Here is a 23574-nt window from a genome sequence, read left to right on the forward strand (position 1 = left end):
AATATATGCTATATGGTAATTTATGGACCTCATACATCCATACAAAACACAAAACACTGTTGCTGTATGTAGGTTTTATTTTATTTGTTTTTATTTTATATTTTGGAAATGTACATCCAGGGTTTTTTCCCCTTTAATTATTTTGGGGGGTCCCCAACAGAGTGGGGCACTAAGCTATAGCTTGTTTAGCTTATACATAAATCCGGCACTGCAGCTGTGCATATACAAAAGCTGGAGACGGCGGCACGTTTCCCTGCTTATTTAACACGGGTTATAACGGAGGATTTTGCGCCTGTGGCACAAGACACCGCCCCCCACCCTATGTTTCTGCGGTGAGGCTTGCAAATCGACCCCGCACAGAGCTCAGGCCCCGTCCCGCGTTAGGCCTCAGCCCTCTCGCCGCCGCTGGGTGGTGGTAGAGCTCCGCTCCGCCGCTCGGGGAGCCAGGCGGGCAGTTAAGCGAGCAGCTGCTGCCGCCGCCTCCGCCGCCGCCTCCTCCTGCCGCCCCCAGCCATGGCCGACGTGGAGGACGGGGACGAGCCAGGTGTCTCGGCTCCTCACGCGGGTTTCTCGGGCTCGAAGTCGGGCGGCGTCGACAAGATGTTCTCGCTGAAGAAGTGGAACGCCGTGGCCATGTGGAGCTGGGACGTGGAGTGCGACACCTGCGCCATCTGCCGGGTGCAGGTCATGGGTAAGACGAGGGAGCGGCGAAAGCCGGGCCCCGGAACAAAGGCCTCACACCGGCGACAGCGGCGGCCTCCTCCGTCCTCTCTCAGGCGCCCTGGGCGGGGTTGGGGCGGGCTAGGCCTCGTCTCCTCCCCGTGAGGGGTTCCTGAAGTGTCTCTTCTCACCCCCCCCGCCCGGGCAATATTAGTGTTTTATTTTCTCGTGGTTTTTTGCGAAGGCCGCAGGGCGCCGGCGTTTCCTCCCCCCCCCCCCCTGTTAGGATGGAGGAGAAACGGGCCTTTTTGTCTGCTGCTTCAGGAAGCCCTGCCGACGCTACCGGCAACTAAACTGTGCCTAACCATGGGCCTTGATGAGATAAGGCCTGCCCTGCGCCCCTTCCCCACCCTTGGGCCAGAGGAGAGGCTCCTGGCTGCTTTCCTATGCTCAAGTATGGGGCCTTCCCCCTGAGCATCTAGGCCGCTGTAGACAATGAGAGACCTAAAATAAAAATAGTTGGAGCATGTCTATTCTTTGTTTTAAAGAGAAGAGCATGCTGCTTGCTCCTTTTCGATCCTAACACAGCCATAGGATTCCGAGGTCCTAACTGAGGAAGCAAACCACCACCACTGCCTTCCCTCTTTTTCATAAGAGACTCTGGATAGACTCGATGATTCTGTTCAGGATAAGATTATGAAAGGTTATGCCTGGACGTTAACAAGTCTTTCATGTATTCACTTCAGAAGATAGCACCATGGGAATGCAGTAAGATTTGTTACAATGTGCATACCCATGAGTAAGCTTGTGCAAAATAAATGAATTGGCTGGTAACCAAATATCGCCCTTATGAATTGTACATATAACTAGAGCAGATCCTATATCCTATCCTTCAGTGCATTTTTACAAGTCCTTTTTTTCTATTTGCTGTTGTTCCTGAAGATATATGTGATTTAATGTGTCTGTAATAAAAGGATGCTGTCTCTGACTTTGAGCATCACTATACGTAGGATGCTTTCTTAGTGCTGTATCCGTTTTCATGGTGGCACATCCCACTCCCTTTCTGGCCTGAGGGCAGCACTGGTAAAGCTAAGCTTTCTCTGTGACCAGTGTCGATGGACAATTGGCTCCCTAAATTGGTAGTATGCCCATTCATATTTTCACCAGAAGCAGTATTCATTTTTCTTTTATAATATGTATGCTTAAATTACACATCTGGGTGACAGCAATGAAACCCTGTGGAGTTGTTTCTAAAATGTTTACGAATAGATATCCTCCAGTTACATTTTCTTCCATTTGAGGTGTTTTTGTAATAACCACAGAAGTAACAATGTGGCTGTGTTTGGGGGCCAATTTCCCAAAGCAGTCCAGTGTACCTTACACAGAGGCATACTGTCAGCACGGACTAGATCATAGATTTGTAGAGTTGGAGGGTGTCAAGAGGATCATTTAGTTCAATCCCCTCCGCCAATGCAGGAATTTTTAGGGGGCTCCTGGGGCTCAAATCCTCAACCCTGAGATTAAGCGTTTCATTCTCTACCAACTGAGCTAACTCGGTGTATTTGCTCCAGGGCATTCTTCTAAGAAGTGATGTGTTAGGAAGAGGAATTACTGCACAGTGAATTAATTTACTACTGGATTGTTCGCTACATTTCTCCACATAGTCCTTCAGACAAAGATGAGATCACAAAGAAAGCAAACTATTAATTATCAGTGTGAACCCTAAATTTTCTAAAGTAAGTTGGAAGAGCCAAGCTATTGTGGTGTGGAAGTGGCTGAGTTAGTGGAAGTTCGTGTATTAGGGTAAGTTTCAGATTAATGATCTTGAGGTGCTTAGATTACATGACACAGTATGCGCGCACCATTAAATGTTTGCCAGTGACTGTAGATGCTTTGGAAACACACTTTTCAGAGCTGCTTTCAGAACATCATACTTAGTCTTGTCCTTGTTTACATCTAGATGCCTGCCTTAGATGTCAAGCTGAAAACAAACAAGAAGATTGTGTTGGTATGTTGTGATTTCATTCTCTTGTTATTCAACCAAAGGCTTTTTCTTAGTGGGGTGCTTTTTAAAGTTTCAGCTAAATAGCTCATATTTTTGTGCAATAAAATTCAGGAAAGCTTCATTAATGTAAAATGACATACATTTGTATAAAATACTTGGCCATAGGAAATCTGCAATTTGTCTTTTATGTATGGGTATGTAGCCATGACATACTAGTTACATAAGCTAAAACATTTGATTTGGTGAGGTCTGTTGTATCTTCAGGCATTTTTCATAAAAATGGTTTGTTGAAAGAAATCTTGGGATCTTAAAACAAACAAAAAATTGGTATCACAACTTACTTTTACTTGCTGATTTTGAGGTTTCAAGGGTGCTGTTTTTGTATTGTGCTTTTTATTAAAATGGGCATTAAAAATTGAATTCTTACCACCACTTATTTGTATGTATTCCAGACTGATTTTTCTTTTAAAATACTGTAGATGTAGAAAGTACTGAGTCTGATATTTGGCACTTAAGCACATGGTAATTTTTGTAGCAAAGCACTATCAACTGCTAAAATGCATTAACCAAGAACATGAAAAGTGGTGCTGGGTTGAAATCTTCACATAGAAGAAATTTGCAATACTTATTTTTAACATAAAAATGTATACCTCAGGTTCTGCCTGGTATTCTGGAAGTATATTTTGGATGGTCTCCACACAATAATAATAGCTTTTGGTGCTGATAGCGAAATCTGTAAAAGTGAAGTATTTGAGTAAGAAATGCTAATAAGCTTAGACAACAATTCTTCATGTGCTGTAAAGTCTTAAGGCTGCTTTGAACTACTTTGGCACACCCAAATTCTCACATGCTCAGTCAGACTCTTGGCTTCCTTTCCTTGAACAAGTAGATTTATCCCACCATTCCAAGGCCATATCCCAAACCATTCTGTGTCATTCTGGGTGGCATGAACGCCTGCTGTTCAAGAAAAAAAGGTATTTCATTATATCTGGAAGACACTGCTTTGGAGCATAGGGAAAAAGAAAGTGCACCCTCTTTGAATTATGTGGTTTTACATATGAAGACATAATAACAATCGTCTGTTCCTTAGCTGGTCTTAAAATTAAATAAATACAATCTCAGATGAAATGGAAAAGCTATGTGTGTAAAACTAAGTACACCTAATGATGTACTTCAATTGCTTGTAGAACTACCTTTAGCAGCAATAACTTGAAATAATCATTTTCTGTAGGACTTTATCAGTCTCACATCATTGCAGAGGAATTTTGGTCCATTCTTCTTTCTTAAGGTCCAGCACAGCATTTCACTTGTGTTGAGGTCTGGACTTTGACTGGGCCATTGCAACACCTTGATTCTTTTATTTTTCAGCCATTCTGTTGTAGATTTGCTGGTGCGCTTAGGATCCTTGTCCTGTTACATGACCCAATTTCAGCCAAGCTTCAGCTGTCAGGCAGATGGCCTCACATTTGACTGTAGAATACTTTGGTATACAGAGGAGTTCATGGTTGACTCAGTGACTGCAATGTTTCCAAGTCCTGCAAAACAAGTAGCTGCAAAACAAGCCCAAAACATCACCCTTCCACCACCGTGCTTGACAGTTGGTATGAGGTGCTTGTGATGATATGCTGTGTTTGGTTTCCACCAAATGTGGCACTGTGCATTGTGGCCAAACATCTCCACTTTGGTCTGGCCTGGCCAAAGGACATTGTTCCAGAAATCTTGTGGTTTGTTCAGATGCAACTTTGCAAACCTAATCCGTGCTGCCATGTTCTTTTTGGAGAGAACAGGCTTTCTCCTGGCAACCCTTTCAAACCAACCATACTTGTTCCTTCTTTTTCTAATTGTACTGTCATGAACTTTAATATTTAACATGCGGAGGCCTGTAGGGCCTGAGATATAACTCTTGGGGTTTTTTGCAATTTCTCTGAGCATTGCAGGGTCTGACCTTGGGGTGAATTTGCTGAGACATCCACTCATGGGAAGATTGGCAACTGTCTTGAATGTTTTCCACTTTTGAGTAATTTTTCTCACCGTAGAATGATAGACTTAAAATTGGTTGGAGATGGCCTTAGAACCCTTCCCAGTTTCATGGGCAGCAGCACTTGCTTCTCTAAGAGCATTGTGTCATCTTTCCTCCTTGGCATTGTGTTATAACACACCTGAATGCTCCAGACCAGCAAACTGCTAAAACGTTGGCTTTCATAGAGGTGGGCACACTTACTGATGATCAATTAAGTGAGCATTTGATTTGCAGCACCTGTCTGCTACTTGGCCTCTTAATTTCTATGGAAGCAGTAAGGGTGTACTTAGTTTTTCACACATGTTTTCTCCATTTTGGCTTTATTTATGTTAAATAAATCAGGACATGGTGTGATATGTCATGTGTATGACATATCTGAAGTTGTATTTACCTAATTTTAAGACCTGCTAAGGAACAGATGGTTGTTATTACATGTTCATATGTAAAACCACTGAATTCAAAGAGGGTCACTTTGTTTTTCCTATGACTGTATAGTTGTTTACAAAAAGCAGAGTCCTACAGCAATACTGAATATATATTGAGATAAATGCTAGCACTTTGTATTCGTTCTAACCATTTCTAACTTGCTTAGTTTTCTTCTTCTTTTTCTTTCAGTGGTCTGGGGAGAGTGTAATCATTCCTTCCACAACTGCTGCATGTCACTGTGGGTGAAACAGAACAACCGCTGCCCCCTCTGCCAACAGGACTGGGTGGTTCAGAGAATAGGCAAATAAAAGCACTGGCAGTTCTTCTTTGAACTTCTTTGGAATGATATGCAACCAAAGGCATATTCCCCCATGAACAAGGGGAGCATTCACGACATGGGAGAGTCCATTTTATTTATTTAGGTTTTATGGAGTTGGATTTGAAATCTTTGTGTTGGTCTGTGGGATCAGCGTGGCTTCATCAAAAACGCTAGATACACAGCGTTGAAGAATGTATCTGAACATTTAGTGTGAACTCTGTACATTTGTTTAGGAATGCTTTGGAACTTATGAGGCCCACAGTTATCTATGTTCAAAGCAGTTCCAGCTAGAAATGCCACTTATTTTTGTCTGAACTGAGAAATTCAACTGAAATAAATAGTTGTTGGCGATGCATTTGTTTTTGCTTTTTTGCTTTCTTTCATTATGATAAAATATTTCCTTTAGGTATTTATAGATATTTGTTACTTTGGCACTAATAAGGTTAAGATTGATATTCTTAAATATGTATTTCTCACAGATTTCTTGTAAGAACATAGGAAGCTACTTTATACGAAGTGAGAGCCTTGGTCTGTCTGGTTCAGTATTGCCTACACTTACTGGCAGCTGCACTGCAGGGGTTCAGGCAGGAGTCTCTCCCAGCCCTACCTTCAGATTGAACCTGGGACATTATGCATGTACCTATGGGACCGCTTCTCCTGGTATGCCCCACAGAGAGCCTCAAGGTCCATAAATAGCAACACCCTAGTGGTCCCGGGCCCTAAGGAAGTTAGATTAGCTTCAACCAGAGCCAGGGCCTTTTCAACTCTGGCTCCGGCCTGGTGGAACGCTCTGCCTCATGAGACCAGAGCCCTGCAGGATCTGATTTCTTTCTGCAGGGCCTGTAAGACAGAGTTGTTCTGTCTGGCCTTTGGCTTGGAGCCAATTTGATTTCCTCCCCCTCTTTCTTTTTTCTTTTCCTTTCTCCTGCGATGAGGTTTCAATATTTAAATGTTGTATTTTAATTTTGTTTTTAAGTTGTATTCATTCAATTTGTTTTTATTATTGCTTGTTAGATGCCCTGAGCCCGGCCTTGGCTGGGGAGGGCGGGGTATAAATAAAAATTATTATTATTATTAAAGCAGAGGCACTACCACTAACCTATGGCCCTTTCTCCAACACTCACACTTGAACCTTTTACCCTGTGAGGTGCTTGCCAGGATCCAGATACTTGCATGTGTATGAATTTTCCCTTCTGGCTGTATCTCATTGCAGTGCAACAATTCCTATGCCAGACGGTCCCCTTAACCTTCAGAAACACTTTGTGGATAGCAGGACAGGTTGTGGAAAGGGGAGGTGCAGGAGAGCCCCAGTGCATTTCACGTGTAGCCCTTTGGATCATGATAATCATTTATTACATATTTGCCCTCCCACCCCCTTAGCAAACAAATAAGCAAACCCTGTTCTTAATTATAATCAAGATGAGACCAATGTGAGTATATCTTATCTTTCCAGATAGATAGCCCAAGAGGAGCAGCAGAATAATGGGGAAAATCAGGCAGTAATATTGACTCCATGTGACCTAAAGTATGTATTTATTTATTTAGACTGAGCTCCTTTAAGTCTCGTTGGTTTCAGAAACTTAAGTGAGTTTAACCTGCAGCATTTAAAATACTGAAAACAGTGCTGAAACAACCATTTTATTTTCTGGCACCCACTTCAACCTGGAATGAACCATTTCACCATTCATACAAATCCAGGCTTAGAATACCAGCCCCTGCTGAGTAGCTTAAATGAAGGTTGAGGTTTCCATCCTTGTATGGACCTGAGTTCAAAACTGCAATTTCATAAACCAACTTTCTGTCTCACCTCTACAACAGTTCAATTTCATGAAAGCTGCTACCATTTGCTATAAACTTCTGAAGAACACATTTCCCCTCCATAAGAATTGAGGTGTGCAAAATTGTTGTATCCATAAACCTGGATCAAGTAGGCACAAGTTGGTATACAGTCTAAGCAGTGGTGGAACTTACTGGCTGTCCCCTGAATGTTTGCCATTGGGGTGCCCATGGGCACAATGATGCCCTTGAGGGCTTCCGTGCTGCTTACAAAGCCTCTGAGCCCCCGTTCCCTACTGCCGTCTTCCACATGTATCTCAAATGATCCTGGATGCCACAAGATGAACACTTCACTACAAATATACAGGAAACTATTCAGTTTGACTATCGATCAAAAGTAAGTCAAGCTTCATAAGTATGAACACATTTGGTCTTTATAGGGTTGTTTTGGAATTGGTCTGAACCTCTGAGCCACTGACTAGTTTTGAAGTGGTATTAATTAATTTACTAACTTTGTTCCAGTTTGTGCTACAAAAATATAGTACAAAGTGTGCCTGAGCAGAAATCATGTTTCAGGAGCTGTATGTCCACTGGCAAGCCTTATGAATGTATGGTTGTTTTGGCTACATGCCTGAGACTGCATTGGGACTTGTTACTTGCTTAGACAGATCACCACAGTGTGCCTGATAAATGCAAATGAGAACAGGAAAAATGACCTTTGAAAATGTTTTCTTCTAACTGGAACACAGCAAAAGCTGGTCCTACTGTGCACACTGACCCCTTGGGACAATTGGAGTGTGACCCCTCCCCTCTCCGCTCCCCAGCACTGGAGGTGTGAGAGTTATTAAAATAAATCACAGCAATCCTTTGTAAAGAAGTGTTAGGACATCTAAATATAGGGGTCACTACCAGCTCCCATTGTAATCCCATTAGTTCTGTCAGAATCAGGGAAGAACTGAAGTAAAAACTTAGTTTCAAGTGGGCTTTTCAATTTCAGGAGCCAGAATTGTGACACCCTAGTTATATTTTGGAAATGAGAATAAACTTCTGCCATGTTGCGAAGGAAACAGACTCTCTTGTTCTGGTTGTACACGGGATCATCCTTATTTTTAGAGCACCAATTATTCTTCGCTTGCTCTTTGTCTAAGCCGATTTGGGTTCCTTCAGAGGGAGCTGTGCCATGACAACAACGAAGATTTTGTGCAGTATAAAAGTGCAGCTCACATACTGTTATTTCCCTGGATGGCATCTGTATCTATGTTGAGGTAGATTTTCACTCTAGGACTGAATGGTGCATTTTAAAAGAAATCTGACTAAACCCCTTGATATTTCCTTCTCAACTTGCCACTTCAAATAATGATGTGGTTCCGAAGAGAGCTGTCGTTTTTGCTGAATGTTTTATTTTGAAGCACTGCAAAACACTGAAAATCTCAAATTCCCTTTTAAAAAAGCCAGCTTCAGAGCGTGCAGACATGGTGGACGTGCTTTGGAGAATCAAGGTACCGGGGATGGTGGGCAGGAAAACATATCAGCTCTCTGAAAGGGCATGATGCCATGTGTTCTCTATGGACCTGGGGTTGAAACTGAGGTCAGAGTGGTCTCAGGCCTGTGTGAGGAAGAGTAGGAGCTGATTTGAGAAATGTACGCCAGATAGTTGTGGCAGCCGTGATGAGGTTCTCCTGGGCTGTCATCCATTTAGCTATAGATAGCAAACCCAAAGCTCCTTAGAGAGAAACCTCTTACCAGCCACTTTCCACAAATGGTACATACACCTAAAGGTACTTAGTGAAAATCCTTGAGAGGTATTTAATGCTAAAGTAGTTGGTCTCCCTAACATGTGTTTGTAGCCTGCACTTACACTCAGGCAGTGGCGCAGGGAAAGCCATACCAAGGCAGCCACCCCAAGGCAAGCCAGTGTTCTTGCCCCAGTGAGGCTCTGCCACCCTAGTACATCGCCAAGATGTGTGACATGGGAGGACTGGATAACCTGATCGCCAACACAGCATACCTTGAGGCCAGGAAAAGCGGCGATGTGGATGCCAAGGAGATGCAAAAAAGACGCAGGAACCTAGCTCTGCCCAAGATTGAGGAATGTGCGGAGATCAAAAAGTCGATGACTATGGATTACGAGTCCATTTGCGAGCAACAGCCCATTGGCAAGAGTTTTTTCCGGGAATTCTTGGAAACGGTGCCTGAGTACCTGAAGGCCAGAGAGTTTTTGGACGAAGTGGTTGCTTGGGAGCTGGCAGAGGACCACATCAAGGACAGCTACCTAGAAGGCATAGTCAACATGTACTTGAAGAATTGCAGCAACAGCTACCTGAAATATCTCAGTGCGGACTTGTCAAGCAAGTGCCAGGCAGCTGGCAAGGATGATTTTGAAAAAGTCACATTATCAGCCAGGGAAGAGACAAATGCCTATCTCAAGGGGAAACCCTTTGATGACTTCCAGACTAGCCCATTCTTTGATAAGTTTGTGCAATGGAAAGGCTTTGAGCGACAACCTATAAACGAGAAGCTCTTTGACGAATTCCGAGTACTAGGCAAAGGAGGCTTTGGAGAGGTAAGGAGCTATTCTTTCATCTCCTGGGCAAGCAGATAGGCCTAGGCCATGCAATGAATGGCCTTTAGCAGGCAACAGGCACTGGGCAACTTGCCAGTCCTCTGCATGTGCAAGATCTCTTGTGACGTAAGTCCATATTCAGCCTTTTCTCTGATAATCTCCTCTGCACTAACATGTACCCAGGAGCATTAGGCAGGGGTTCATTTATTTTTCACAACTATCCCTTCCTCCTTGTTCCTCAAAATGTCTTACATGTGGTTTGCTTGCTTGTTTAATTTACAGTATTTTTATACTGTCCAGTAAAAAGTTCTCTGGGCAATGTACAGTAAGTGTTAAGAACATAAATTATGCAAATAAGACATGAGATGAAATAGGTTTCCCAATGGAAACACGGCTGCTACTGCGGCTCCATTCATTCTTTTCAAATAACCTACAAAGCATTGTAGAGAACCCATAAATGGCACAATAGTCTCCAAGAATGCAGTATATAATCTAAGGGGTATTTGTGTGTGTTTTTAAAAATCAAAACTGAAAGCAATGGATATTGTGGTGAAAATAGCAATAAGGGGCATATAGTCTCTCCAGTTCTGAGTCTGCATCGCTTACTTAAGACTTTTCCTTTTTTCATTAAACTTGCTGCTTTAGGTTTGTGCCATTCAGGTGAGAAATACTGGCAAGATGTATGCCTGCAAGAAACTGGATAAAAAACGACTAAAGAAAAAAGGTGGCGAAAAGATGGCTCTGTTAGAGAAGGAGATCCTTGAGAAAGTCAACAGCCGTTTCATTGTCACGCTGTCCTATGCCTATCAGAGCAAAGCCGCCCTGTGTCTTGTCATGAGCCTGATGAATGGTGGGGATCTTAAATATCACATTTACAATGTGGGCGAAAGAGGCTTGGAAATGGATAGGGTCATCTTCTACTCGGCTCAGATCACCTGTGGGATGCTGCACCTTCACTCCATCCAAATTGTCTACAGGGACATGAAGCCTGAAAATGTCCTCCTGGATGATGATGGCCACTGCCGATTGTCTGATCTTGGCTTGGCGGTGGAAGTCAAGGAAGGCAAGTCCATAAACCAGAGGGTAAGTGAGAGTTCACCCTGCAGGGCTGCTTGGCTAGTTGGGAGAGCTTGTTCTATTTCCAATGCACTGAGCCTCCCCTTTAATTCCTTTGGGATTTGTTCTTCACTAAATATCTTATGTGGTCATTTCATTCTAAGTGACAGATGGAAAGAGGATTTACTTTATTAACTATTTGGATGCACGGTGGAGCAATTTGACTGGCACGCTTGCTTAAAAAGTAATTATACCTTGCAAAAAAAAAATGCTGTTAGGTTTTGAGGCATTATGCCAGTGGCGTAGCGTGGGGGGTGCAGGGGGGGCAGGCTGCACCGGGCGCAGCATCTGGGGGTTAGGATTAGGGGGCGCAAATCCACGGGTTAGGGGGCGCAAATTACTTGCCTTGCCCCGGGCGCTGACAACCCACGCTACGCCACTGCATTATGCACATCAGATGTTTCTGTTAACAGCCTATGAGGAGTTCCAAAAATGAGGAATTGTTGGGGAGTGAAAGCCTTAATGTAATGGGTGCCAATTCTACTTGATAAGGGAGACACAAACCAGTGGAAAGGTTTTCTGTGCAAGCCCCATTGAAATGAATGGGAATGGCACAAGAGCATCTATTGTTTGTTTCAGTGGAGATTCCCTCTTATTGTTCACCCATATTGTAAAGGATTATCTCATATCATCTCAGTTTTTCCATATTATTCTTATTGCAGCAGTACAACCCACAGCCAACCTACCACATACTCACTTGCACATTCTGGGTCAAAATGTACGAAAACCCCTACCAGTGGTGGGGAGTTTGGTAACATGTCACATTCAATTGTATATTTGCAAACAAAAAGAAGAGCACCATTGGCCATTAGTATATAGCTTTAATGGCACTACCTGTGCAGGATATGAACTGATTCTGATACAAAGCACTTGAAGTTTAAGTGGGAATTATACAATAAATTTTGGGTAACGTAAATATGGTACATAATGTGCTGTATTTGTTATCCAATTTACGTTTCTTGTGTAACCGCTGTTAAGACAGGTTAAATAAGGATCAGTTCATAATCACTGCAGGTAGCCCTAATAATGTAACGCACATTAGAACGACAGCAGCAAAAAATAGCTTGCTGGAATTCTTTTCCTGGTTTGCATATAGCATGTAAACCTAAACAGTGAGGCAAATATATTTACCGTATTTACATTGCCCTGTACACCTTTCTTATTGTAATTTTATTGTGCAACCACCATCTTATATATGAGCAAATGACAGGGGTGCCAACTTAAATAAAATGTGGGGGCCCAGGTAAACCCAGCCCTGCATAATCATATTTTATTGTGGGGGCCAAAGCCCCCACAGCCGCTAGGAGTTGGCTCCTATGGCAAATAAGGATAACTATTCAATTTAACACAAAAAAGCTCTAATACAGTTTATAGGGTTATGTTGAAAGTATCTGTCGTCAGAATTTGAGAGCATTTCGCATTTTTTTTAAAACTTCCCAAATATAAGATCTGTTAACAGGAATGTCAGTATGCTTTATGTTATATAGACCTATATATTGTTTGAATGTTTTGATTTGGGATTCATGAATACTGCCCTCCTTTCCTTATTTAAATAGATTTTAGTGGTGTTGGATCTTTCATCAATTGCTTTATGAAATGGAAGCTTGTATGCTGTAATAGAGCTGCGTGTGATGTGACTGTATTTCACAGTCAAATGTCTATCATTAAAAGTGTTGGCTCAATTGTCACGAAAACAACCTAGAGTAAGTCCTAGTCATACTTCTGTATATAACTTCCCAGAAATAAGTAGGCCTTTTTGAATTTGCAGGTCCATGGTTTGTGAGTGCACAAAAGGAAGAGTGTGCTCCAGGTCTAAAGCATGTCTCTTTTTGGTACTGGTTGATAGGTGTGATGCATAAGCTAAGCAAGAGTGTGGTTTAATTTGATAAAAGGCTGGATTTCCTGCAGGAAAATAAACTGATGAGAGATCAAAAGAGAACTCTCAAAATACTAGCCCTGTGTTATTATGAAAGTTGGGGGTGAACCCCTTATTAAAACATAATAGTCAGACAATCAACTTAATATGGCTTGTGTGCAGAAGACAGAATCTCAAGGAGGGTTTTAATTTGCTATTTTAGGATAAATGCTCAAGGCTTGCAATACATTATCTGTGACTTACTGGTGTAATAGGACTATGGTGTACTCAATGCAGTGGTTGAGTGTTTCTAGTTGGGTTGTAAAGTGTAGTTAAGTTCTTTTTATGGTATCTGAATGGGGAGGTGGTACCCGTTGACACAGGCAGAAGACAGGAAAACCAACAGTAGGTGGAGCCAGAAGGCACTTTCTAGTTTTGACTCCATCTTCTACCTGCTAAGTTCTATTACAACGTTGCAACAATTGAGACTAAGGGGGAGGTAGATGACAGGCAGTGCCACCCCCTGGATTGGTTGTACATAGGTCAGCAGGTGGGGCTTGTTAAGGATAGACTGAGGTTGGTGGGGCCCATTTTCTGTTTGCGCTAATGCAGGGTTTCACAAACTTAGGTCTCCTGCTGTTTTTGGACTACAACTCCCATCATTCCTAGCTAGCAGGACCAGTGGTCAGGGTTGATGGGAATTGTAGTCCAAAAACAGCTGGAGACCCATTTAATGTTTCATCCCATCTTCCTGCCAGAGGCCACATCCCCTCCCGTACTCTGGTCAGCCTATCATGCCTGTCAGCATTTGACAGAAGGGAAATGAGTCCATTATAGTGTGACAAGAGCAAACAGTTCATGAAGTCGCATTTCACAAGAGCGAGCTTCCTCCACAGAAACGTTTTCATGTATGTCAGAATTCAAGTATTCACATTCTTAAGACCATAAGAAGAGCACGCTGGATCAGACCACTTTTGGAAGTCAGAACATGGTAGCAAAGTTGAGAGATGTGATTCCTAAGGAAGGCAGTATTATGCCTAAGGTAGGCAGTATTAATGCCAGCCGAAAAGAGTATTAATGTGAAGTCAAATCTATTGATGTATTATGGTACAAATTGAATATCAATAAGTGGTGCTCTTAGTGAGGAAAACAGGTACTGTGTCTATTAAACAGACGTAACTGGAGTGTGTGAACAATTTGTATTTCACCTGTGTCTAACAAAATGGGCCACTACTGGATTGCCTTTTGATAAAGGGTCGTCCTTCATGTTATGAGCTGCAGGAACTGCTAAGCTGAGGTCGAGGAGTAAGGGGAAATGCCAAAGACCAGCATAAGGACTCTAATTTGACTTAACTCTATTAAATATGTAGGGTGGCCATGTATACATCATTCGCCCCATAAAAAGGAGGACACAGGTGTGCATAAAATGTAAACATGGATGCAAATACTATAATTTACTATAGAAATATAGTGCATCTCCAGGTGCTAACTTGATGGGCATGCAAGGCCTTGCTCTCCCTTCTTACAGTTCATTAAAACTGGACTTGGACCAGCTCTGCAAATAGAAGACAGCTTCAAATAGAAGACTGTTCTTTGAATTAAGGACACATCACATTCTAGATGACAGTAGCCATTTGTTAGTGTTGAATTAGCTGTGCTGCTGTATAAATAGTGTAACCCTATAAATTGGAGCACAGAGAGATATTATGCCTGCTGTGCCACTCCATACCCCTCAACTGTCCTGATTTAATCGGGGCATCCTGTTTTGGGGCAGTGTGGTCTTGTGCGAGATGGTAGTCCTGAAAGATGCGCATCCTTGTTTTTCTCTGGGACATGTTGGAGGGCATGCAGCCCTTTTTTCGCCTCCTAAAAAAGTGCCTTAGGAGGTTTTTCTGTAAAGATTTTGATAGTTTCCCCCGCAAAAGGATATTGAGGGTAGGGGGGGAGCAGGAAATAGTTGAAGATTTATGAAAGGAAAGACTGAGAATACCACAGAAGGAATAAAAATTAATATCCAGAGAAAGTGAAGAAGAATGATAGTCTTCTTCCCTCACACAATAACCAGCAGCAGCTCCACAGCCAATGAGGCTACAGCTGCATTCTAGTCCAAAATCATGTTGCTGAAAACAATAACTATTTTATTGGACTTTAACCCTCCCCCATTTTATTTTGTTTTGTCTAGATTTATCTTAAATGGAACAATTCTCTGAGTTGTTCCTCTTGCTTCCTGCTCTCCTTCCTCTTCCTATTAAATAAATGTCTAGTCCTTTATTCTATTAAGAATCTTGGGTTCTGTAGTTTACCCCTAACATAGCTTCATTTTCCAGCCCTCTAACCAACTACAGTTCCCAGGATTCTTTGGGGTAAGTCACATGCTTTAAATGTATGTTGTGTACACAGACTTAAATTGCCTCCTTTATCTTCCCTTCCTCCACCCTTTTGGGAAAGGGGGAAAGGTAGGGACTTATTGTGTCGTTCATGTTTCCGTGAAAAGATGTCCAGCCCATTTCCACTTTAGGAAGAGTGGCTAGTGAGAAAGCTATAGTCAAAAAATTGAACTCTGATGATGAAGACTTTTTTGATTATCGTAAGTACCCTTCATTCAGAAACCATACAGGTTTTTCCATTTTGTAATCTCTGTTTGCTCAAGGAGGTGATCAAACTATTGTTTGGAATCACTAGTTTTCAAATGTGGTTTGGGGGGATCCTGAGATTTCACCAAAGCTTATTGGGAGTTCTTCAGTACAGTGGTACCTCAGGTTACATACGCTTCAGGTTACACACTCCGCTAACCCAGAAATAGTGCTTCAGGTTAAGAACTTTGCTTCAGGATGAGAACAGAAATCGTGCTCCGGCGGCGTGGCAGCAGCAGGAGGCCCCATTAGCTAAAGTGGTGCTTCAGGTTAAGAACAGTTTCAGGTTAAGAACGGACATCCGGAACAAATTAAGTACTTAACCCGAGGTGCCACTTCCCCAAATGAACTTCCGCCAAATGAACCTCCCCAAAAGATTGCTTGCTAGCCTTGGTTGCTTGCCACAATGTTCAATGGTAGAAGAGCTTTGGGTGTATGCCATTATGCAAAGATTATTATCCTCCACATATAAAGCCATATTCTAGTCCTTACCTATGGTTTTTAATTTCACAACATTAAGATATGCATTATGCCCATAGTTAGAATTCTTGGAATATAATCACTAATGTTAGTGGGTTTGCCTTTACCGCCATTGGTTGTGCTCTCAGTAAACTCATTGCTGAGTGCGTAATGACATTAATGTCGGCAGACATTCTGCTGACAGGGGAAGGGCCATCTCAGTAGTAGAGCATCTTGTTTTGCATGCAGAAGGTCCCAAGTTCAGTGCCCTGCAACTCCAAGTAGGACTGGGAGAAACCCTTGTCTGAAACGCTGGAGAGTGGCTGCCAGTCTCATTTGACAATGCTGAACTAGGTGGACTAATGATTTGGCTCAGTATAAGACAGCTACCTATGTTCCTATGATTTTTAAGGCAGGTGGAATGCAGCTGGAGAAAATGATGCGTGCTCTGTGGCTCCTCCCTCTTGCCCTCCTGGGTTATCTTAAAAAGATTTGTACCATAATAAATGCTGCAATCCTTATATGAATATTTGGTGGCTATAATTGCCTTGGATGCCTTAGCAGAAAGGCACCCTATAAATGCAATCGATCAATCAATAAAACAGCACAAACATTTCACCCCAAATGTTCTTTTCAAAGGATCAAGCTGTAAATTGTAAAAGGTGAATTCCATATGTGTATATATATAAAACGTACAACAACACTGGGTTCTTGCTATATCAGGCTATATCATGGATCTTTAACTTTTTCTGGTCTAAGGGCAACATTTGGAAATCTAGGAAACTTTTCTGGGCACCACAAAGCATCCATTTCACAGATGATTTTTATTTATTTGTTTAAATGTTTATATGCTGCCTGCTAAGTGGGCAGCTCAAGATGGTGTACAACAAAACAAAACACTATGCAAGAAACCAAAATACAATTAAAATACAACCAGCCTGTTGGAAAAATCAATAAAATTATACAGCTGGTTAAATTAGATCTTTGCGGGTCCAGAGTTTTTGAGGAGTCAGGCAAGATGACAAAAATATTTTTTCCCATGTAACTCCCTCCAAAGCAACAGGCAAAACACCAGTGGGTGACATAGGACATGGGTGCCATGTTGGGAATGTGCAATGTCAAAACACTTAGGAATCTAAGCACAGGTGTCAGTGTAACCTGTACAGAGCGTCATCTTATATGTTTTGAAGACAGGGCATCATAATATTTGAATAGGACAAAAGCATGCTTTGGTTAAACTCGTGCACAAAATGCCCCTATCCCCCCCCAAAAAAAAACCCTTTGTTTTCCTGTGCGATTCCATTTCTTAGGAAAGCATCAGAAAAGCTGTTTTGATTTTTAGGAATTGCTTTCTAATATCAAGAGGGCAACAGGTCTTGAATCTGCAATTTCAAGTTTATCCGTTCTACCTCAGGAGGGGTTTTTTTCATTAGCATATTACATGCCCTTTGGTTAACATTCTGCACAAGTTATCCCTTGGTCCTTTTAAACCTAGAAATCACATTGAAAGCACAATTGGCAGCCCAGGCATCAGTGCTAGCTTCTTTTAATGCAGTGCGTCATTTTCAGAGACCTTTTCACCAGATCCAGAAGTATACCTTTCTTTTCTATATTAAAAAACAAACAAACCATTGCTGTGGATTTATTTTAAGGATTCTATGGGTGACTTGTGTTAGGACCGTACTGTAAACGAAATTAGCATCGAGAGAGAACTTTGATACTGGAACAATAAAAGAAGTAAGATAAAGTGCTCTGCTCTGTATAAGGGTATATACACATTTCTGCCTTAGAGCACAAAGATGTTGTCCCCACCCCTGGTGCATTTCACAGTTTCCCCCCTCTAGCAGTTCACATCAGCACAGCTTCATTAGTGTCAGATTTATTTCTGTTTGTGTACACACCAGGGGGCATTGACAGGGCAGGTATGTCTTTACCCAGTGTAAAGATGCTCACACCTTGGCTAGGGATGAATTAGGAATGGCTTAAGAAAGCCAACTGGTGTAAAGCTGGTTTGAGAAACAACACATCAGACAGTAGCATTTTATAATGAAGTACAGGATACATATGCATTTTGAGAAAGTCACTTAAGCACAGATTTTTTTAAAACCCATCACTCGAAACACAGCTAGTAAACAGGAGGGTGAAGGTAAAGGTAAAGGGACCCCTGACCATTAGGTCCAGTCGTGGCCGACTGTGGGGTTGTGGCGCTCATCTCGCTTTACTGGCCAAGGGAGCCGACGTTTGTCCACAGGCAGTTTTTCCGGGTCATGTGGCCAACATGACTAAGCCGCTTCTGATGAAACCAGAGCAGCGCACGGAAACGCTGTTTACCTTCCCGCCAGAGCAGTACCTATTTATCTACTTGAACGTTGACGTGCTTTTGAACTGCTAGGTTGGCAGGAGCAGGGACCGAGCAACGGGAGCTCACCCCGTCAAGGGGATTTGAACCGCTGACCTTCTGATCTGCAAGTCCTAGGCTCTGTGGTTTAACCCACAGTACCACCCCGTCCCAGGAGTGCAACAGGAGTGTAAACACAGCCAAAGATGGTATAGAAGAATTCTGTAATCTCTGGCCCCAGACCAGCTATAGCACCACACAACCAACCTCTTGCAGCAACATATAATCCCAGATGGGAATACACATTCCTATCTGTAGCCAGTGGGGCACAGAAGAGCATATCCTCCAGATATGTGGTTGCATGCGGAGATCACCTTATCTGTATCTCTTGTATTGTCCAGCAGGGGGAAGTGCTTTTCTCTCTAGGGAAGATGCCCACATAGCATGTTACTTCAATCTGAGTCGAGTCTCCAGGGACAGTTTTTTGGAATGTGGAGTATCTGGAAAACTGGGTGGTGTGTGCACACTTATACAACAGAACAGAAGAGATTTGGTACTGATTTCTGATTGCTGTCCAATATCTGATTGTCCACCTTAACCACACGTATTTGAGCAGGGATGGGGGGGTGGAGTTTAAATGTGAACGTACCTATCTAGTTTACACTTCTAGCACAATACGCAGACTTGAAATAAAGCAATCTTTTGAAATTCACACTTCTCCAAATTTTGCAATATAGTTTTCCAGCCAAGTAATATGTACAAAAGTGCATAGACTAGGTTAACATGTGCATACATGTACGTGAAAATAATATAAACAATGCATTAATTCAGGTAAAATTGATTTGCATAGATATGCACATTAGGTAAAACTGCATATAAAAATGTAAAGGGACCCCTGACCATTAGGTCCAGTCGTGGCTGACTCTGGGGTTGCGGCGCTCATCTCGCTTTATTGGCCGAGGGAGCCGGCGTACAGCTTCCAGGTCATGTGGCCAGCATGACTAAGCCGCTTCTGGCAAACCAGAGCAGCACACGGAAATGCCATTTACCTTCCTGCCAGAGCGGTACCTATTTATCTACTTGCACTTTGATGTGCTTTTGAACTGCTAGGTTGGCAAGAGCAGGGACCGAGCAATGGGAGCTCACCTCGTTGTGGTGATTCGAACCACCGACATAACCCACAGCGTCACCCGCGTCCCTAAAACTGCATATACAAATGAGTATATTAGGAGAAATGTGCACTTAAATGCTGATTAATTTTCATGAGGACTTTTTTAAAAAAAACCGAGCTGATGTGGAAACATGGAGAACTGAACTAAAGACTGAAAAATTAGAAACTGACAGACTAGCTCACCGTTATATATGAGTTGCTTTGGAAGTTAGGTTCTTTGAGTATGTATTTTTTGCTTCAAGGTTTTGGTGTTTAGTTGGAGTTGGTTTGTGTTTTGCCAAAAAAGCATGTGTTCAAACAATTCAGAAATGAGAGGGAGAGAAATACAACTCTGGAGACAGCTGCAATTTTTGGAAAGTGTTAAAAGAGAGCATCATTTGCGATGGTGTGCCCCACCAATGTGTTTTCTGCTGCAGTTATCTCTGGCCAAATGGTTTTTGCAGCATGATAGTGAGATTGGGGAGAAAGAGACTGCTCACACTAGAGGAAATTATGGCTCTATCAGACAGAGAAGGGAAATGATCCCAAAAGCCCTTTTCCCAGTCCACAAACGATTGGTGGTGGTGGTGAGATATTAGACCCCTTGAAATTTACAAACCATACTTGTTGACTCTTTGCAAATATAGTCAAATCATGGTTTCCTCTAATTTCTAAAAAGAGTAGCTAAGAGAACCATCTGGTTGTGAGGCTGTGTACTTAAAGGATACAACCCCAGGACACAAATTTGCATAAAGTGTACATATTTATATGTATAAATTATATGTATAAATTCCTCTAGGAAATTAAGATGGGAGGTAGCTGGGTTCTTATCAGGACTATGCTTTGAAGTTCCCTGAGTCACTCTTTATTTTATTTTTAAAAAGTGGGGGGAAGAAAGAACAGGAGAACCAAGTCTTGCCCCTTGAGCACCCCCCCCCAATAATGTCCGTGGTCAGACCAATGAAACACACGCCAGAAAAGCAGAAGTTAAAGCATTTTGGCTTAAGTGGGAGTGTCTAGTGTTTCCTCACATTGTTGTGGCCCTTAAATTTCCTTAATAGAAATTTATCTTTAAAATTAGCCTAAATAGTTACAGGGTTATGCTATGCTTCAGATTTTTCTCTACCCTGATCATGCCCAGATGAAGAGCCTAGTGGACCATTAATCTTTGGAATCCTGTTCCTTCTGCAATTCCAGGACACAAAACCAAAATGCATTATTCATTTTTAGTCAGTCGATAGACTTAAGCCACCACCTGCCCACAGAAGAACAAATAAACCCCAATAGCTGTGTTTCAACCCAACTTTCCCTTTGCACCATTGCAAAATTGGACATTTGCAAAACAGATGAATGAGAAATCTCTGCTGAGTCAACAAATGAATTCAGATAAGAAGCAATATAGCATTGGATTGCTTTTGTACTAGCAGACATTGATTGGCTGGTTCCTGGATGCATAGCCACAGGCTGCTGTATGTTGGCTACAAAATGAAGCTGTCTCATATTTACTGGAAATGCTAAAAACAAAGGAAGACAGTGCAAGCCCTGTCAACAGACTAGCACCTGAGGGAAAATAATTGTGACTTAATGACAGCTGTATGCATTCATATTTATATAATTCTAATCAGCTTAAGGGAGCTATTCACAAGCTAACCACATAGTTAGTGTATGATCTATAGCAGTGTTTCCCAACCTTTTTTGGGCAAAGGCACACTTGTTTCATGAAAAAAATCTCGAGGCACACCACCATTACAGCCCCGTGACGTCAGCGCGCAGCGTCACGCCGGGAGGGACATGAATTGCTAGCAAATTACATAATCACCTCCTTGAGGGCTGGCTCATCTTCTCCGAAGGCAGAACCCCATTAATTAACAGCACAGACTCACACCATAGCCAAGACGAGGGGGGAAAACCACAGTCATGCACATGTGGGGGCTAAATGAGGACGAAGACCGGGCAGAGAGCAGGGTTCAAATCACCCCACCTGGCCAGGACAATCCCTGGGTGCTCCCTTGGGCCACTCGTCTAACCCACCTCGCAGGGCTGTTGTTGCGAGGATAACACGGGGAGAACCACGCGCGCCCCCGGGAGCTCCTTGGAGGAGAAAGCGGGCGATGAATGCAATGCACGAAATATATGAGAGGTGACCAGGTTTTGCAGGTGAGGGGCCCCCGCCAGCCTCCGGTTCCAACACCCGGCGCAACGACGCTGAAGTTTCCCCCTGGGCTTGGCTCGGGGAGCACCGCTGCTCCCCCCCCCGGCTCCCCTTCACCCTCCCGGCTCTCTCTGCCGCCCACTGGGGACCCCCCTCACCTGCCAAGTCCGGAGCGCCGGTGGAAGTTGCATGCATGCATGCAGGGCGCCGCGTTGCAATTGCACTGCACTGCACTCCATGCAACGCCTGCACGCATGCATTGCCTTGCACGCCCGCCAAGGGGTCTCCCCGCAGTCCGATGCGTCCCCTCCGGCGCGGATGCAGCATTGCAAAAATACCCCCCCCCCGACGCAGCCCTACCTGGGGGGCAGCCTCCGCCTCCGCCGCTCCGCCTCCGCAGGGATCCCCGGGCTCCATCCTGCCGCCCGATCTCCGCGGGGGCGCAGGCAGGCTGCGCGGGGTCTGCGCGGAAGAGCCCCTGCCCGCCCGGCCGCCGCCGCTGCGCTCATTCCATGGCCGGGAGAAGAGCGCTTCAAACAAAACGCCCGGCCCGCCAGGCCACGCTGGGAAACGTAGTTTGCGCACCCCGCGCGGGCGCGGAGCCCAAGGGCGAGGGGACTACGGATCCTGGCAGCCCCCGCGCCGGGGACAGAGGGGGAGAGGCCGGGTGCAGGGATGGAGGGACGGGTGGGCGAGCGAGTGAGTGAGTGGCAGCCGCCAAGCCTTGGCCGAGAGCCAGGAAGGGCCTCCCCGGAGGAGGAGGAGGAGGGAGGCGCAGAGCGGGAGGGAGGGAGGGAACCCCAGGGGTCATCTAGTGACGGCGCCCCAATCGAAAATTTGACTTTTAAAAAAAAAATCTTTCGAATTTTTTAATTTTTCCCGCGGCACACCAGGCAACATCTCGCGGCACACTAGTGTGCCGCGGAACAGTGGTTGGGAAACACTGATCTATAGTTGCACAATCTCTTTTCATGGAACATTTTTGTTCTCACAATAGCCTATTTTAAATTGTACCTTAGTTAAGAAGGTAGGAAATGTGAACAGGGAGGAAACCTAATAGTTACTATGCCTCCAGAGAGATTGTTCTTCTTCTTGTGAAGTCATCCAACGAAACTAAAGAGTGGGAGATTCGAGGCAGACAAAAGGAAGGACTTCATGCAGTGCATTGTTTAAAGTATAGCATTCACTACCACAGAGGCATAGTAGGGGGGAGCTGCCGGGGCAATGTCCCCGGGCACATTTTTCTGGGGGTTGCTGCTCATTCTGCCCTGCCAGCCCTTGAGATGCTTTGCGAGGCTGCGATCATATCAAAATGATCCAGCAGCATTGGTGGTAATGGCTGGGCTGGCACGGCAGACTCCATTCATCCTCTGGCCCCTGGTGTGCGAATGCGTGCCCTGAGCACCAGCAAACCACGCTATGCCACTGCACTACCACAATAAGGTGATGGCAACTAGCATAGTCAGTTTTAAAAGGGGTTAGATAAATTCATGGAGCCTGCTAATAACTACTGACTATATACTGCTTCCAGGATCAGAGGCACCCATGCCCCAGAACACAAGTTCCTGGGGAAATGACAGTGGGAAAGGACTCTTACCTTCATGTCCTGTCTCAGGGTGTCCCCAGAGGCATTGAGTTGGTTACTGTGGGCATCAGTTGCTCAACTAGATAGGTCTGATCCAGCAGGACTCTTCTTATATCAATGAACATATGAAGCCATATGTCTTTGAAACAGGCATGGGGATGCTCAGACGCAGGGGCCAAATGTGGACCTTCTGTCTGGCCCTCCGGACTGAATGCTTTAGCTGAGATTCATGCATTGTAGGGGACTGGACTAGAAGACCCTTGGGGTCCCTTCCAGCTCTACAGTTCTATGAGAATGATGCTGATGCTGATGCTGATGATGATGATGATAATAATAATAATAATAATAATAATAAATAATAATAAATAATTTATTATTTATACCCCGCCCATCTGGCTGGACTTCCCCAGCCACTCTGGGCGGCTTCCAACAAAATAGTAAAATACCGTAATGCATCAAACATTAAAAGCTTCCCTAAAGCCTTCAGATGTCTTCTAAAAGTCTGGTAGTTGTTGTT

The 23574-nt window shown here is 43.7% G+C and overlaps 2 protein-coding genes and 1 long non-coding RNA gene across 5 annotated transcripts in view; 2 read left to right on the forward strand and 1 right to left on the reverse strand.

Moving 5' to 3' along the window:
- Positions 1-23574, reverse strand: part of LOC310707104 — a 213695-nt gene that overhangs the window by 155442 nt on the left and 34679 nt on the right. The window lies entirely within an intron of this gene.
- RNF7 (ring finger protein 7) lies at positions 87-5785 on the forward strand. 3 transcript variants are annotated; one of them, XM_083503734.1, is made up of 3 exons: positions 87-821; positions 2621-2668; positions 5301-5785. In XM_083503734.1, the coding sequence occupies exons 1-2, from the start codon at positions 514-516 to the stop codon at positions 2631-2633; spliced, it is 321 nt and encodes a 106-aa protein (XP_083359860.1). In that variant the 5' UTR covers positions 87-513; the 3' UTR covers positions 2634-2668; positions 5301-5785. The 3 variants fall into 3 exon arrangements, with proteins under 3 accessions (XP_083359860.1, XP_083359861.1, XP_083359859.1); XM_083503735.1 differs by having other exon boundaries at positions 329-684; XM_083503733.1 differs by having other exon boundaries at positions 417-691.
- GRK7 (G protein-coupled receptor kinase 7) overlaps positions 7620-23574 on the forward strand; it is a 44612-nt gene continuing 28657 nt past the window's right edge. Inside the window, exons 1-2 of the mRNA XM_083503702.1 lie at positions 7620-9769; positions 10415-10852. Coding sequence (XP_083359828.1) covers positions 9167-9769; positions 10415-10852 — 1041 coding nt within the window. The 5' untranslated portion in view covers positions 7620-9166. The remainder of the gene's footprint in view (positions 9770-10414; positions 10853-23574) is intronic.

The sequence above is a fragment of the Podarcis liolepis genome (genome assembly GCF_965112155.1).
Source record: "Podarcis liolepis genome assembly, chromosome: 5".
NCBI classification, from domain to species: domain Eukaryota; kingdom Metazoa; phylum Chordata; class Lepidosauria; order Squamata; family Lacertidae; genus Podarcis; species Podarcis liolepis.